At 34.6% G+C, this 16,659-nt stretch overlaps 1 protein-coding gene across 1 annotated transcript in view; it reads left to right on the top strand.

The window, feature by feature from the left end:
• Positions 1-16,439, top strand: part of NUP58 (nucleoporin 58) — a 47,070-nt gene extending 30,631 nt beyond the window's left edge. Inside the window, exons 12-15 of the mRNA XM_037137159.2 lie at positions 5,756-5,957; positions 11,148-11,246; positions 13,025-13,120; positions 14,305-16,439. Coding sequence (XP_036993054.2) covers positions 5,756-5,957; positions 11,148-11,246; positions 13,025-13,120; positions 14,305-14,474 — 567 coding nt within the window. The 3' untranslated portion in view covers positions 14,475-16,439. The remainder of the gene's footprint in view (positions 1-5,755; positions 5,958-11,147; positions 11,247-13,024; positions 13,121-14,304) is intronic.
• The last annotated feature ends 220 nt before the right edge of the window (positions 16,440-16,659 follow it).

Here is a 16,659-nt window from a genome sequence, read left to right as displayed (position 1 = left end):
GTTCATTTGTAGGACAAAATAATTCATGTTTCTTACAGAAAGAGCTGAAATTACATAAAAGTGACAAAGAACAAATTATCTGTAATCATACCCAGACACAATTATGGATAATATTTATTCATTTTAAAAACATCCAAGTAACAGTACATGGCGAACAACTTTCTTTGATCATATACATTTATTCAACATCAGTTAATAGTTACGTAGCATTTATTACGTACATGTGCATAGTTTGACTCATCCTCTTGTTAGACATTTAGTTTGTTTCCATCTCTTTACTATTATAAACAGCACAATTGAATAAAAGCATTTTAGTAGCAAAATTATTTTGTACTGTTTTAATTTTATGTATATTTTAAATGTTTATAAGGCTCTGCATTAGAAACACTTGATTACATTTGTTCCTTCTAAGTACAGGCAACTATTCATGTTTATTAAAAAGTATAGATAAAATAACTTGTTACTGCATATGTTGAACCTTGTGTAATGTTAGTTTTTAAAACTTAAGTGAAATGTTAAATATAAGTGTACTTTTACTAAGTAATCAAGCAAATATAATTAAATTATTTCTTGGAGTTCTATATGATTGTAAAAAAACTTTACAACTTAAAGCATTCATATCTGAGTCTACATAATTACTGTGTAAAATAGAGATTATCAGTATTTGCATTTTTAATCGATGCATAGTAACAGATTTTTTTTATGTTAACCATTTAAATCATACCATTTTTGAAATGATAACACACTTTAGACCTTTTGCTTTTTAATAGATTTAAAATGCGAGCCCTGGCTGGTGTGGCTCAGTGGATTGAGTGCCAGCCTATAAATCAATGGGTTGCCAGGTTGATTCCCAGTCTAGGGCATATGCTTGGGTTGCAAGCCAGGTACCCAGTAGGGGGCGTGCAAGAGGCAACCACACATTGATGTTTCTTTCCCTCTTTTTCGCCCTCCTTTCCCCTCTCTAAGTATAAATAAATAAAATTCTAAACCAAATCTTCAAAATAATTTAGTTTTAAAGGAGTGGTTTTTATAAAATACTTACGTCTAGCCCTGGCCAGCATGGCTTAATTGGAGTATCGGCCCATATTGAAAACGTTGCAGGTTCAATTTCTAGTTGGGACACATACCTATGCTATGCATTCAATCCCAGGTTCAAGCACAAATGGGAAGCAACCAATCAGTGTTTGTCTCTTTCCCTTCCTCTCTCTGTTCTTCTCTAAAAGCAATGGGGAAAAAATTTATGTCTATAATAAATATTACTTAAGGTTTTTAAAGTGTTAAAAATGAGTATCAGTTGTCACTTTGTTTCTTTACTAATTTTAATATATTTTGTTCATTTGTTCCATTACATTTGTTCCATTTTTTCCCCTCCAAACTGCATGCTCCCCAACAGCATGTCCTGCCCTTAGTTCATGTCCATGGTTGTACATGTAAGTTCTTTGGCTTCTCTGTCTCTTCTAATATTCTTAACCTCCCCCTGTCTATTTCGTACCTACCAATTTTGCTTCTTATTCCCTCCACTTCTCCCCTCATTCTTTTCCCTCCCCCTCCCTGCTGATGACCTTCAATGTGATCTCTATTCCTGTGAATCTGTTCCTCTTCTAATTGGTTGCTTAGTTTTTGTTTGTCTCTTTAGGTTCAGTTGTTGATAGTTGTGAGTTTGCTGTCATTATCCTGGTCATATTTTTTATCTTCTTTTTCTTAGGTAGGTCCCTTTAACATTTCCTACAATAAGGGCTTGGCGATGATGAACTCCTTTGACTTGACCTTGTCTGGGAAGCACTTCATCTGCCCTTCCATTCTAAATGATAGCTTTGCTGGGTAGAGTCATCTTGGATTTAGGTCCTTGCCTTTCATGACTTGGAATACTTCTTTCCATCCCCTTGTTGCCTGCAAGGTTTCTTTTGAGAAATCAGCTGACAGTCTTATGGGCACTCCTTTGTAGGTAACTGTCTCCTTTTCTCTTGCTGCTTTTAAGATTCTCTCCTTATCTTTCACCTTGACTAATGCAATTATGATGCACCTTGGTGTGTGTTTCCTTGAGTCCAACCTTTCTGGGACTCTCTGAGCTTCCTGGACTTCCTGGAAGTCTATTTCCTCTGCCATATTAGGGATGGCAGAGAATCTCCTTCATTATGTTTTCAAACAAGTTTTCAATTTCTTGGTCTTCCTCTTCTCCTTCTGGCACCCCTGTGATTCGGATGTTGGAACACTTTAAAGTTGTCCTGGAGGTTCCTAAGCCTGTCTTCATTTTTTTGAATCCTTGTTTCTTCCTTCTGCTCCAAACTCTTGATTTGAGTCCCGGTTTCCTCCCCTTCACTGTTGTTTCCCTGTACCTTTTCCTTTATTTCACTTTTCATAGTCTTCAGTTTTTCCTCTATTTTGTGACCATTCTCAACCATTTCTGTGAGCATCCTGATTACCAGTATTTTGAACTCTGCCTCTGACAGGTTGACTACCCCTTTATTACTTAGTTGTATTTTTTGTGGAGCTTTGATCTGTTCTTTCATTTGGGCCGTATCTTTTTGTCTCGGCATGCCTGTTACGTAATATGGGGTAGAGCCTTAGGTGTTCTCCAGGGCGGGGCAACCCTGCCCTGTGTTGTGGTGCTGTATGTGGGGGAGTAGTCTGAGAGGGAACAATGCCCCTTGCTAGGCTCTTGGCTGGCATTCAGTCACTTCCCCCGCTACCCACAAGCAAATTGGGCCCTCCTGGTGCTTATTCCTGGGTGGGTGGGTGGGTGGGTGGGTGGGTTTGTGTATGTTCTAGGATGCTGTGTGTCTCTGCAATGAACTCTGCTGTGAGGCTGGGAATTTCTCCCATTGCCACAACCCCCACAGGTTTTTATAGCCACAGGTTTGGAGGCTTTATCTAGCCACAGTGGTACCCTGGGTTGCGTAGTCTCTCTCTCTCCCCAGTTGTTCCTACTGGCTTATCAGCACACAGATGTGGACTGCCAGCTGCCGCCACCAGCTGCCGCCTCGCCAGCCTGGGTCCTCCAGCCTTCGCTTTGTCACATATCCTCTCTACCTTGCTGCCTGTCTCCACCCTCCCCACTGGTCTGGATGAGTGTTTCTTCATTAACTACTTGATTATTGCACTTCCATACAGTTTGATTTTCTGGCAGTTCTGGTTGTATTTTGTTTTTAAATTTGTTGTTGTCCTTCTTTTGGTTGTGTGAGGAGGCCAAGTACATCTACCTGTGCCTCCATCTTGGCCGGGAGTCCTCCTCTGTTGTCACTTTGAAATCTGTGGTATTCAAGCATTCTTTTTCCTTAATTTATATTTGAAACTTTTCAAATATTCATAAAAGTAGAGTACTTTTATAATGAATGTCAAAGTACGTACCAACCAATTTCAGCAGATCTGTTTTTTTTTTTTTTTAAATTATTTACTTTTAGAGAGAGGGGAAGGGAAGGAGAAAGTGGAAGAGAAACATCAATGTGCGGTTGGCTCTCATGTGTCCTCTACTGGGGACCTGGCCTGCAACCCAGGCATGTGTCCTGACTGGGAATTGAACCAGCAACCCTTTGCTTCACAGGCCTGTGCTCAGTCCACTGAGCTGCACCAGTGAGGGCCAGATCTTATTTTATCAATTCTCCACACAGATACATTTTCCATTGTAGTATTTTAAACCAAATCCCAGATTTTTCATTTGTAAATATACACATATACTTTTTCAGTGTCAGGTTCTTCTCTCTGTATTGAAAACTCCTCTCTTATGACCATAAAACAATGAGACAAAAATTCAGACAAAATAGCCCCAGATCATACTGGATAAACTTTATGTGAAATTTTGACCTACTCTTTTTTTTTAAAATACATATCTCCAGGAACCAAAGGATTTTCCATGATCAGATTTACTATGTCGACATTTTTTTTCAGGTGCATTTAGATTTCCAGACTGATTCACTTTCCATAGAAATCTTGAGTTGTTTTTGTTTTCCTTTTGTAATATTTTCATGAGGTAATGTGTTAAAACAGCCTTAAACTACCTGATCCAGCCAGGGGCAACGATATTAACAGAATTGGACATTAATTGTGAATAACATTAATCATGATTAATGTTAGGGTGTTTTTTTCTTAAGGTAAATTACTTTTAAGATTTGATTTATTTATTATTAGAGAGAGGGGAAGGGAGGGAGAAAGAGAGGGAGAGAAATATGAATGTGTGATTGCCTTTCACATGGCCCCCACTGAGGACCTGGCCAGGCATGTTCCCTGACAGCAAATTGAACTGGTGACCCTTTGGTTTGCAGCCTGCACCTGATCCACTGAGCTACAGCAACCAGGGCTAGCATCAGGGTTTTTTTTAAGTAATTATCCTTTTCAAATTTCTAAGGCAGGTCATTATTTCAGAGTATTTGAAGTAGAACTGAAGTTTATGGGCTATTGATGATGGACTTGGAAGAGATCAGTTCTAAAAAAAATTTTTTTTTCTGATGCTACATATCCTCCTTCCAACTGCATTTTTCAAATTTTCAGTTCTTCACAGGCCCACTTCAGTACATATAGAGGTAGGAACGTTTGGAACTGGAACATCAAATACTGACATTCAACAAAAGGGGATGATAGCTTTTAAACACTATAGCAGTAAGATTTGTTCTCTACTTTTCACAATCAGAAAGCCTCAAATTTGTTAATTTCTGCTCATAACAGAAGGGAAATGTGAAAATTCTATGTCTCTTCAAAAAGTGGTTTGAAACTGGCCTGGTCATATGTCTTGTGTGGTTGGGGCCTTGTTTAGCACATCAAAAGGTGGATTTGGTCCCTGATTAGGGCATGTGCTGGAGGCAGCTGGTCCGTGTTTCACTCCCCTTCTCCCCCTTCCTTCCTCTTTCTCTAAAAGCAGTGGGGGGGGAGGGCTTTAAAACTAGTCTAAATTAAACTTCAATGAAGGTATTTAATAATCCTGATATGAAAATAATCATTTTTGTTAGTGGTCTTTAATCAAGACAGATTTTGCCTTGGGTAAACCAACTCAGTCATTCTTATTGCAGAGTAGTCAAAGAATATTGATACAGGAAAGGCTCTCTTATTACCACCCAAGCTCTCTCTGCTGAAGAACATCTTATTTTAATGTGTATCACTCAGGCTTGTCAAAAAATGTATTTAAAAATACATTTAGTGCTTTTTGGATCTAAAACTTATCAAAAGATTAGACATTGAAGGGGAGAATTTCATGAAAAACTAGAATATTTAATGTAGAATTTTAGATACTGCTCTGCTTATCTTAAAGCTTAGCTAATTTTCCCTGATCTGGTAACTCCGTTGGTTTGAGGAGTTAAGAATCGTCCTGATTGTGGGTTTGATTTCTGGTCGGGGCACAAGCCTGGGTTGCGGATTCGATCCCCATTTGGGGAGTGTGCAGGAGGTAAGAGATTGATGTTGCTCTCTCATTTCCCCTCTCTCTAAAATCTCTCTCTAAAATCAATAAACTATTATTGGGAGAGGATTAAAAAAAAAGAATTAAAGCTCAGTAAACTCATTTTAAAGAGGGCTTCACAAAGCTGGAGTATTTTTGGCAGTTTATTATGAAGACATGATAAAAATGGGGAAGAAAATGTTCAAAGGAGTGATAGGACTCTCAGATCATCACTTCCCATACTATGCATTACTAGCACTCTAAATTGGAATTTAGTTGGCATGCATAATATTGGCAATGTATTTGATCTGTCTTTGCTGACTTATTTCATATGTTCATTCACATATTCACAGAATTGGATTAACCTTTTTTGTTTATTATTTTTTTAAGGTGCTGAAGGAACAGTACCTTGGTTACAGAAAAATGTTCTTGGGAGATGCTGTAGATGTGTTTGAAGCCAGGCGAGCAGAAGCCAAGAAATGGCAGAATGCCCCCAGAGTTACTACTGGACCCACCCCTTTCAGCAACATTCCAAATGCAGCAGCCGTTGCCATGGCTGCAACTCTTACACAGCAGCAACAGCCTGCTACAGGTCTGAATGCATTCAAGTTATAGCTTCTTACTGTTAAAATGCAGAACATTTATGTGCATTTTTATGTCTTCCTCATGTTGTTAGCACTGAAGAAATTTCTATGAATAGCTATTCCAATACAATCTAAAAATTGTGATGGACACAATTATAAACATACCTGATAAAAAATGCAGGGTAGTCTTAGCAATAATTATATATCAATGGGATATTGAATATTGTGAATTTACTTAATGTTATTTGCTGTATTGCTATAAATGCCCTTTAGAGTATGGTGTTTCACTACTGAATTACATTTAATAGTAACAGATTCTAAAATTGTGATTGTTATCATTTGTTGTTTTAAAGTCAGATAATCCAGCCATACGTTGCATTTTTTTTATGTATGATACTGATAGATGGTGCATTATTTCCTCATACATAGTGATTACAGAACACTGACATTCAGGATGACGTATGTTTTTGTAGACTGAAGGTGTGTTGAAGATCAGTAGTTTTGTTTTTTATATATGTAATGACAAGAAAGAGTACAGGCCCCCTAAACCAAATTTGGAAGAAAATACACGGTAGACTTATTGATACCTTTTCAGAATAGAGCAGTAGCAAGAACAGGAAAAGATTTTAAGAGCATTGAATATTAAGAAGAATGATGTGGAAAGTTGAGCAGATGAAAGTCATTGGTGAGATACTGGAAAGCAGATAATTTTAGTCCTTGATTTGATTCCACTTCTCATGAGAGAAACATATTTGTGGTGAGTTCTGCATTGTTTAGTTTGGTCTTGTGTCTTTCAGAGGTTACTACTTGTCTTTTACTCCTGCAGTTCCTGTTTTGACAGGTTAAAAGCTTGACATAGAAAAATAAATCTTAATGGATATTGATTTTATTTTATTCATTTATACATTTTGAATAATGCTTACTGTTCTACCACGTGTCCTTTTGAGAGTTTCATGTAGTACAGTAGTACATTATAGTATAAAAAATGTTTTAAAAAAAACAGAGAGAGACATATTAGATTGCATTCAGGCTGCCTCCACAAGGGAGCATTGTTTCTCTCTCTTGGTAGTGTGAAAAATTGTTCTTCACATTTGGAGATGACAGAATTGATTTCCCATCAGTAAATGGCTGCTGATGGATTTATGCCAAATCCTCCACATTCCAGGGCTGGGCTCATGTGAATAGTGGCTCACATAAGCACTGTATAGTAATCCTCTGGCTGGCTGGAGCATAGGATTTTGTTCTCAAGTCATAGAGAAAAAAAAAAGTAATTTTGAAGTTGAATCTGTATCAATCCCATAATTATGGTCCTCAGTTTTCATGATTAATTAACCAGTTAATCAGACTAACCATAGTACCATTTTACTTTTTAAGGCTAATATCAATCATAAAATAAATCACATGAGCATGCATTTGGTTAAGTGTTCCTCCCACATAAGAGGTTTTCATTCTAAGAGGGGTTTATAGGTTTTCACTCATACATTTTGGACTCACGGACATATGAAGGTACCTGTTCATTCTAGAAATATGAGTGCCTACTATGTGTTAGGTTCTGAGGATACAAAGGTATGGTCTTTGGTGATGGAGAAGAATACAGCTTAATTTAAAGTAATCAAGTCGAGGAGCCTTTTTCTCATGTGCTTTAATTTTGTCTGACTCTTGTCAGGTTTTGGGGAAACTGACTGCTTTCTCTGTTTTTTGCAGTTTTGTAACCCACATAAGAATTTTCTAATGGGGTGGCAGGAGTTGTAATTTATCAACTCTAAACTGTCTTACAATGTTTTCATTTTGAGTTGTATGAATTTTTAGAACTGAGAAGCTAAAGAATCATAATAACAGTTTTGCATTATGCCTTCTCTTTTTTCCTTTTTTTTTAAGATGTCCAACTCTCCACAGTCCATTCTCTTATGCCTGTCCCCGATAAGATGTTAGTTATTATAGTCATGTCACTACGATAGCAAGATTTATGCTATATACTGATTTTATGAATTGACACCCTGTTTAGAAACATCTCTATTGATTGCATCATGCAGTGACTTACTCCTTATGTCCTGCAGATTTGATGAAATCTTTTTAAATACCAGTAACAGATTTTAAAGACCATGGAGATGAAGCTAGGTAAAGCTTGTGTGCTATTTTTATATATCACTGTTGATCTGTGCAAAATTTGAGTCGTTAGGCATTCTGCTTTTATTTGCATATGGATTCTTGACTTCACTAATATAAAAAAGGAGATAGCTTCTTAGGCTACACTACCTTCTGAAGGTGGTTTCTGTGTAGTCTTTCTTGGAGGTGTAGGTATGCACTTAAGTGACTTCTTGATCATTCTTCTATGTTTTTAATGAAGATATATAATAGAACTTAGGCTTGCATGATTTATGAGTATTGCTTCTGAAGGCTGAAGAGAATTGGTAAAAAACCAGTAGGCTATTTATGTATGAAATAAGCATCAATACATGGATAAATTACACTTTGATACAACTTGAGTCCACATACCAGTGCTTCAGAAGCCTCTTAAAAAGCCTAAGAAATACAGTAGGCTTTTTTTTTTTTTTCAGTATAATTTTAATTTAGGGTAGATTGTTTTAAGCTGAGGTACTGGGATTAAGTTTTGCTGTTGTGTTTTGACACTTTTAAAAGTTCTTGATGTTTACATAATAAGACTTTTCTCATGTGACTTAGCTGCTATTTTTAAGGAGAGCTGAGAAATTTTGTTAGGAATTCCTACTTTCCAGCGTTTAGTGCAGGTTTGGACATTGAAGGTGTAGTGTTCAATAGGAAACTTTAAGTATTTCTCTTCAGTTTCTTGTGGTTTTGTGATTTCATTGTATTTAATAACCAAAGGAACATTCCCCACTAAATCAGTAAGTACAATTTTTAAAATTGGGGTAAAGGCATTTTTTTAAGAAATATTACGATTTTTAAAATATGACTTAGGGATAACCAGACTAATTATATTAGGCATTTTGAGTGGTCATTGAAAATTATAATATATTTTAGCACTTTAGTCCTTTCCCTGTGAATGCAATTTTGCTTTTAAAAAGGTAGACTTTATTCTGGAAATATGAATTAACAGTATTAAACTTGATTTTGTTGTTTGTTAATATATTATATGGTAACTTTTGTAAAATGTTACTCTACATGAAGATTTCACTTTGGGCAGTCATTGGGATATATTATTACTAACTTGGTTTTATTTATGGAACTAAGAGCCTCTTGTTGAATGACTATTAAGATTTTGAAATAGACTTCTTGAATTGTTTACGTAAATTTACCTGAAGGATTTAGATTCTGCTTTCTAATAGTGGAACTAATTTATATGGTAGCCAGAGTGTAATATATATGCTAATACTTTGGCATGGGAGATATTTATCATGAGTCTTTACTATTAAAAATGTTATGCATTTACCTACTAGTTTTATAAATGATGTTGCCTTCAGAATTTGCTTGAAGGTACAAAACTCAAAATGTCATGTACCTGTTGTGCAATGGAAAGTCTTGTCATCGTTAGAGTTCCTCATTACCTATATCCTGAATATCGATGATTAGAGTTGCTCTTAAAAATAGAGCCACACTCAACAAAAAGCATGTTATTTGAGTAACTCTTATGACTTTTAGGGCTGAGGGCTGTGGTGTGCATTGTTCTTTAGGGTCTTCCACCACCAGTGCCTCCTGGTAACATGTGACACTTAAGTCCCTCTGTTAAAGAAACTGGACATGTGTTTTCTACATATTATTTTTGTTAGAAATAAGAAAGTAATATGCTTAGTTTCTTTTTCTTATAGTAACATTTTACAAAAGATCTGCTTGGCAGATATTTTATTCTCAAATTGATCTCAAACTAGATGTAAAAATTTAAATCCTTTTTTAATTTATTTTTAATAATAGTATAAGAATTCTGGCTGCTATTAGTTCTTATTCTTTATTTTCTGGGTGTAAGCTATTTGAAAAGTCCAGTTTTTGTCCCAGTGTAGAAAAATGTAGTTTTTCAGTTTTGGGTTTTTTTTTTTTTAATGCTTTATAATTTACACTACCTTTGGAATATACAAACCTCATTCATTGAACAACTTGAAGGCTTTGAATTCTTTGAAAAGTTTAAATTTCAGTCTGTATATTACTTTGGCAGATCCCTCAACTTTGAGATGCACTGATCACTGTGCTTGAAAGACAAGACTGAAGATTGTACTATGAAATTTATTGGATAGTTTTCATAAATTATTTATCAAATGAGATTTTTAGATTTTTGTAGTCTGCTTCGTTGAGAAAAAAATGTAGTAAAAATGAGAGGCAAGTTTGATGTTATTTTTGCCAAACAAACTCAGCCAAAATCTTTCAAGTAACAAGTGGGAAAAGGATGACTAATTGTTCTGCATCTGAATAAATTTTCCAAAATGTTGGAAAGAAGTTTCTGAATTGAAATCTTGAATGTATTGAATCTGTCAAGGTACACAGCGGTGCCTTTGTAAATGTTCATTAGCTATCTTATTTAATCAGGTGATAAGTGGTGTAATGTTGCAGAGCTTAACAATAGAACTCAGTTACCACTTTTTGTGAACAAGTTGGAATTGTCATGTTACTGTGTAATTGATTTGCTTTAAAATGAACAATAAATTTAATAAAATAAAACATTGTCTTGTTTTTTATCTATTTATTGTATATATATCATTTATATTTTATATCAGAAATCATGCCTAGTTTTTTGGGTATTCTTATGAAGTAACATGATAGTTTTGCCATGTTAGTGTCAGTCTCTTTTGCTCAATTGAGACTTGACTCTAACAGTAAGGAGCTTGTTTTAAAAAGAAAAGTAAAAACCTTTACCGATTACACCAACTAATTTTATCAGAAAAAACAAGTGGGGAGATCTAAGATCATTCTGGAAATAAAACTAAAAGAACTATAATTTGCAATACATTAAAGATTTCAAATTATTTAGCAGGTTAAGCTAACATTCATCTTTCAGTGCAGTGGGCCTTTTTGAATTGTCTAGTGTGAACAAGTTAAAATATTGGGGAGGGTAGGTAAAATCAATTGGGACAGATATAAATTAGGCTGGGGAGACATCCTGAAAACTAGTTTTAGCAAAAAGAATTTGTTTAAAGTAATTACTGTTCATTAAAAAAACAATTTTTAAACGTTAATCTTGAAAGAGTAAGGCAAATTTGTTTTTCCCCCTCCCACTTTTTTTTTTATACCAGGGCCACAGCCATCTCTGGGAGTTAGTTTTGGAACGCCATTCGGCTCAGGTATTGGCACTGGCTTGCAATCAAGTGGCTTAGGTTCTTCAAACCTTGGAGGTACACTTTAACTTTTCTAATAATTGCATTGGACTATTATACATTTGAATTGATAATAGCCTGTAAAAATTTCCTGAGAGGATCTACTGTTTTGGAAGTTAAGTTTCCATCTGGCAAAACCAATTTTCCAAACATAATCAGTGCTTTATAGTATTAGATTTAGAACCTAAAAAAGTGATTTCATCTGTGAACAGTAAATATTAAAAAGTATGAAATTAAGTGGTAGGGATGTTCTATATTCAATATGCTAAAATTTGAACTTGAAAATTATTTTAATAAATTTAACTAACTTTAGAAAAATTGGTAGTCTTAATATCAGTTTGGAGTCCAAAATTAGTAGTCTTAATATCAGTTCTGGATATACATTCTCCTAATCGTTACCTTCTTTTTCTGAAAACGAACACTTTAAATGGGGAAATAACTATTATAAGTTGAACAGTTCAACTTCTGTTTATTCCTAAGTACTTTTGTCATATTTGCTTATGCATATTTGCATATATAAGCAATTAAATTTATTTTAATAGTTTCATAAGTTAACTCTAATTAGTAAGGTAAGTCTGCAAAAACATGCTAAATACAAATGCATTCATAATTGTCTGATGTGGATGATTAAAAATTAATTGTGTTTTATGGAGCACATTGTCATAATGAATAAGGTTTCATTATTTTCACTAAAATATATCATCAAAAAAGGGGAAGTTGATAAGCTTTTATAGTTACTTAATATAGTAGGCCCTATTAGGAATTACTAGAATTATGACAGTATAATTCTTGTGATCTGTAATTCGATTTGCTGTCATATTTCTTAAGAGTTAGAGGCAATAAGACTGTCAGATTCAATATTGTAGATAAAGCTGTTGTGAAGTAACCTAAGAGGAACTTGAATCTAATTTTTAAACACTTGATGTTTAGAAGAGTGAAACAACTCTTCAAGTACCTTAGCAAAGTCTCCTCTTGAACTTTATATGATGAAAAATATTTTTTATTTAAATTGTGTATTAAGAGAGAAAACATAATGCTCCTACTCCCAATTTCTCATTGTTCTGTTGGGTGATGCTATGGCAACAGCAAACTACAGGGTGGGACAAAAGTAGGCTTTATAGTTGTTAGCATGCAAACACACAGCTCGTTCTCGATTTGTATTTAATGATTGTATTATTTTCCATAGTAACAAATGTAAACCTACTTTTGCCCACCCTGTATTACTGAGTAGATTGACTAGTACATAGTTTTGCAGATGTTCATTGCTAAAGGTTCTTAAGTGAACATATTGGCGTAAAAAGAGTAAAATCACCTTAAATGTGGAGAAATGCAGTTCTCCGCATTTAAATTATTGTGCAGTTCTCCGCATTTAAATTATTTTGCATGTCATGCTTATTATGAATTTAGACTTCTTTTCTTCAAAATGAAATATCCCGAAGTAGCTATGTTTCTTTCTATCTGACTAAAATTATACTTTGAATGGTCACTAAAATGGTCACTTTGAATGGTTCATGTGTAAGAGAAAATACTAAATGATCTTGTTTTTTATGGCCTTATTCTTTAAAAGTTACTGATGGGTCATAAATTTAATCTAAATACATATGAATGTTTCATATCAGAATTTATCTTGTTCTTTTAGAAGTCTTATGCAAAGGAATAAACAGATTTTCTTCATAAAACCATGTTTCTCAACACTGTATTTTTTAGATCTTTGGTAATTTGGGGTTTTGCTTGTCAGTATCCTTTAACCTGTGTTTTACATGCCATTGTATATTTCTCTATTGCCCTTCCACTAGGATTTGGAACTAGCTCTGGTTTTGGATGCAGCACCACAGGGGCCTCCACATTTGGATTTGGAACAACAAATAAACCCTCAGGAAGTCTTAGTGCAGGTTTGTGTGTTTCAGCCTGAATTTTAGACAAACTTAAAGGTGCAAAGTATTTAATTTAAAAGTATAAGTATTGTTATATCCATATCCAGAGAAGATCCGTGATTTAGTTTCTAACCCAAGGATGAAGAACATACCATTATCTCATAAACCAAATGTCAGTTTTGTAAAATATTTCTTACAACACTTACTAGTTTGATAAAATAATTATATCCCCTATTAACTAAGCAGAGATTCCTTTGAACCCCAAAACTAGCTTCATTGTTAAATAATTTTCTTCATTAATATAAAAATGAACCCATTGTGCTTAAGTTTTAACTCAGTTTTTATCATGCATTCAGGAGAATGATTTCTCTTCCAAAGAGCTGTTCTTTAGTTATCCCATCTTACAGTTGAGCTCTTTGTTAGTTTTTGAAATAATCTTTTGACTCTTCTAGTAGAAAATTTCAAATTCCATTACTTTTGCATTTTCTCTATAGTTGTAAATAATGACTGTTTAAAATGTGTAATGCTTAGGGATAAGAAGTATGTCTAAAATAATGATGTAGTACCAATTAAATTGTGTTAATTGAGGGGATTTGAAGGAAATTCTGTTTAATATTAAATAATATTTAAAATCAACAGTTCCAATAGAGTAAGATAGTAGAATTTCAGTGGTATCAGAATTATAATATAAAATGTTAATGTTAACTAGGCAGTAATATTACTTAATCTTAGTTATACAAGAGCTCTTATTACAAAATTAAAACAGTAGGTACTACTCTTCAGTGTATTCCTTGTCCTCAGATTGTGGGTTGTGGTTTTCTTGGAGAACTTAAAACTGCAAAGTTGCGAGAGTCTTTGACATGTTGTTGAAATGTTTCTGGATAGGCTGAGGAGGAAGGCACCTTTGCCTGCTGAATTCCCAGCAAAGTGCCTGGCAACTGAAATCTTAGAGAGGTTTCAGTTATTTGTGCTAAAGTCTCTGTTTTGGCCTGGATCACTAAACTTCTGTCTCTAATGGCGCCACTAAGTTGTTTGCTAAATTATTTTCCTATAAAATTGCATGTGAGGAATTTAGGGCCATAAGATACTTAACTATTTTTATAGATTACATATTCTTGTAGCTAGAAATTTACCTCTCATCCCCATTTTTTATATTTGTTTTTGTGACTTCTGATACGAATATTCTTTTCCTTAAACATAAGGCTTTGGCAGCTCAAGTACATCTGGGTTTAACTTCAGCAATCCTGGCATCACGGCATCAGCTGGTTTGACATTTGGGGTGTCCAATCCTGCCTCTGCAGGCTTTGGAACAGGAGGACAGCTCCTTCAGTTGAAGAAACCTCCAGCTGGAAACAAAAGAGGAAAAAGATGAACATATAGGTTGATGTGTTGAGAGAATCCATTGCAGCATTGTTTATTCTGAGTCTATTTTTCTAAAATTGATGCAGTAGTTAAATTGCATCCCAGGAGATTTCTAAAGTTTTGATATTTTTCCCTACTTGGGAATTTGAACTTTGTTCTAATTTGCCATGCTAAACATCTTTTTTCTTGTGAATTTGAACCCCAGTTGTATACTTTTCTTTATTTCAATTCTCAATGTAAGAAATGTTCTGATCACATTGCTGGTTGGTAAAACCTACTATTTAACCTAGTGTTAATAGCAACATTTTTGTTGATACAGTTTACATTATTTGAATATATGCACATGTGTTTCTTATACAGATGATATGAACTCTAGGGCCTATATTAGAATCGGTTGGTTTCTTGATAAAGGTCTTTTGAACTACACTGCAGGGCATCTTGTGAATATGTATATAAACATATACAGGATAATACACACAATTGTGTGTGCATATAAAATATATATTTACAGACCTACAACTTTTGCCTCACACTGTTTCCCTTTTCTAAGGGTCTTCCCTTTTTCACCCTTGCAGCTTCAAGTCCTCAGTGCTTGTAGAATGATGAGCTAGAGGTACCAGGTTATTGCAGTTATGTGCTTGAAGACTTAGTGAAATGGTTCCCGTTGTAAATATTTGACCTACTCAACTGTGTTGCCCCTAGTCTTCTTCATTTTTGTTTTTCACCTTCACCTTTAACAGCTGCTGTAAGTGAGAAATGCTGTAAAACTTGTTGACCAGTTTTTAACAAAGCTTACTATCCTTCATGTCCTCATATTGATTGCTTATATGAGATGTTTTTTCATATCTGAGATGAACCTTCAAGAACATATTTGAACTCCAGACTGGTGTTCTGGGGGCAAAGAGCTTTAAGCCAAATTGATTCTATGCAGGTGAAGGATGCACTATGACTTTGGCGGAAACTTTTCTAGCTATTCCAATACAGAGTTTTTTCTTTATAGGGCTATTGATACACCAAATGGAGTGGCTCATCAGCCTCTTAATGTCTTAAGTGCTTAATTTGGAATAGAGAGACAATATATTTTAAGACAAAAAAAGTATTTGTAGCAACTATAAACTATTCCCTGTTTTAACAGAGTTCCAGTAGTAACACATAGGCGTGTCAGGTTGCCCCTGTGTAATATTTGTATTAGTACCAGTGACGTGGAGTGGGTGAAAAAGAGAGCCCTTTGAAAGAGAACTGCCTTAGCCATGATTTCAAACAGAAACCATTAGGTAGGTGTATGTATCTTTCAAGTACAGTTTTCAGATGGGATGTGAACATGGAATTTCATTGAAAATAGTTTAATTTTTTTATGTAGAAGCTTTTGTACATAACGTGCATCAAGTGAATGTTTTCAGAAGCGTTTCACCAAGACACCTTTTTCCTAAAATAGGTATTGCATAAATACATGTGCTTGTGCACACACACATGCACCATCAGTGTGTGAGGTTCGGTTATAAAGGTATTGTTGAATCCATTTCATTTATCTGCTTATAGCAATGATTGGCTTTTGGAATTGAATTTTTCGCGCCTTGATGCATTAAAATACAGAAAATGCTTTGTTCTGAGCTCTAAAGCTGTTTTTATTTTTGCACACTTATCTAATACTACAGTTCCCAGAACCAGATTTTGGGGAAGGGTAGTAAAACCTGTGATTTTGTGTTTTGAATTACTGTCAGGATTAAATACACAGTTACAACAAACTTTTTTTTAAAGACATTGCATTGTATTGCAAAAATCTGAATATTTATATTTCTTGTTTTTTCTTTATATATTTTACATTTTAATATGTTGAACCACTGGAAATTTGTAACAGATCAATTTGTGATAGAACTTTAAATGTGTTGTCATTGTCGCCATTGTCTTCACTTTGTCCAGAGCCTATTATTAAGTAAACAATAAAATTTATTGTGTCAGTTGCTTTGAATCTTTATAGATGTTAGTAGTTCTTAATGTATAATTTTCTAATTATTACTCTTTTATTCTCTTTGGTTGGTTTTAGTGTTTTCACTGGTTTATACATCTTGCTTTAAAAAAATAAACTAAAGACTGAACACAAGACAGTAAGTTTGAGTAAAAAGTAAAATTCCCCCACAACTCCTAAGCCTTAATCCCAGTTTATTCCCCAGAGTATTCACTCTTAATGGTTTGGT

Source organism: Artibeus jamaicensis, unplaced genomic scaffold (assembly GCF_021234435.1).
Source record: "Artibeus jamaicensis isolate MK-2021 breed Jamaican fruit bat unplaced genomic scaffold, CSHL_Jam_final contig_793, whole genome shotgun sequence".
NCBI lineage: Eukaryota > Metazoa > Chordata > Mammalia > Chiroptera > Phyllostomidae > Artibeus > Artibeus jamaicensis.
The sequence above is the reverse complement of the archived record's forward strand: the minus strand, read 5'-3'. Positions and strand labels throughout refer to the sequence as shown.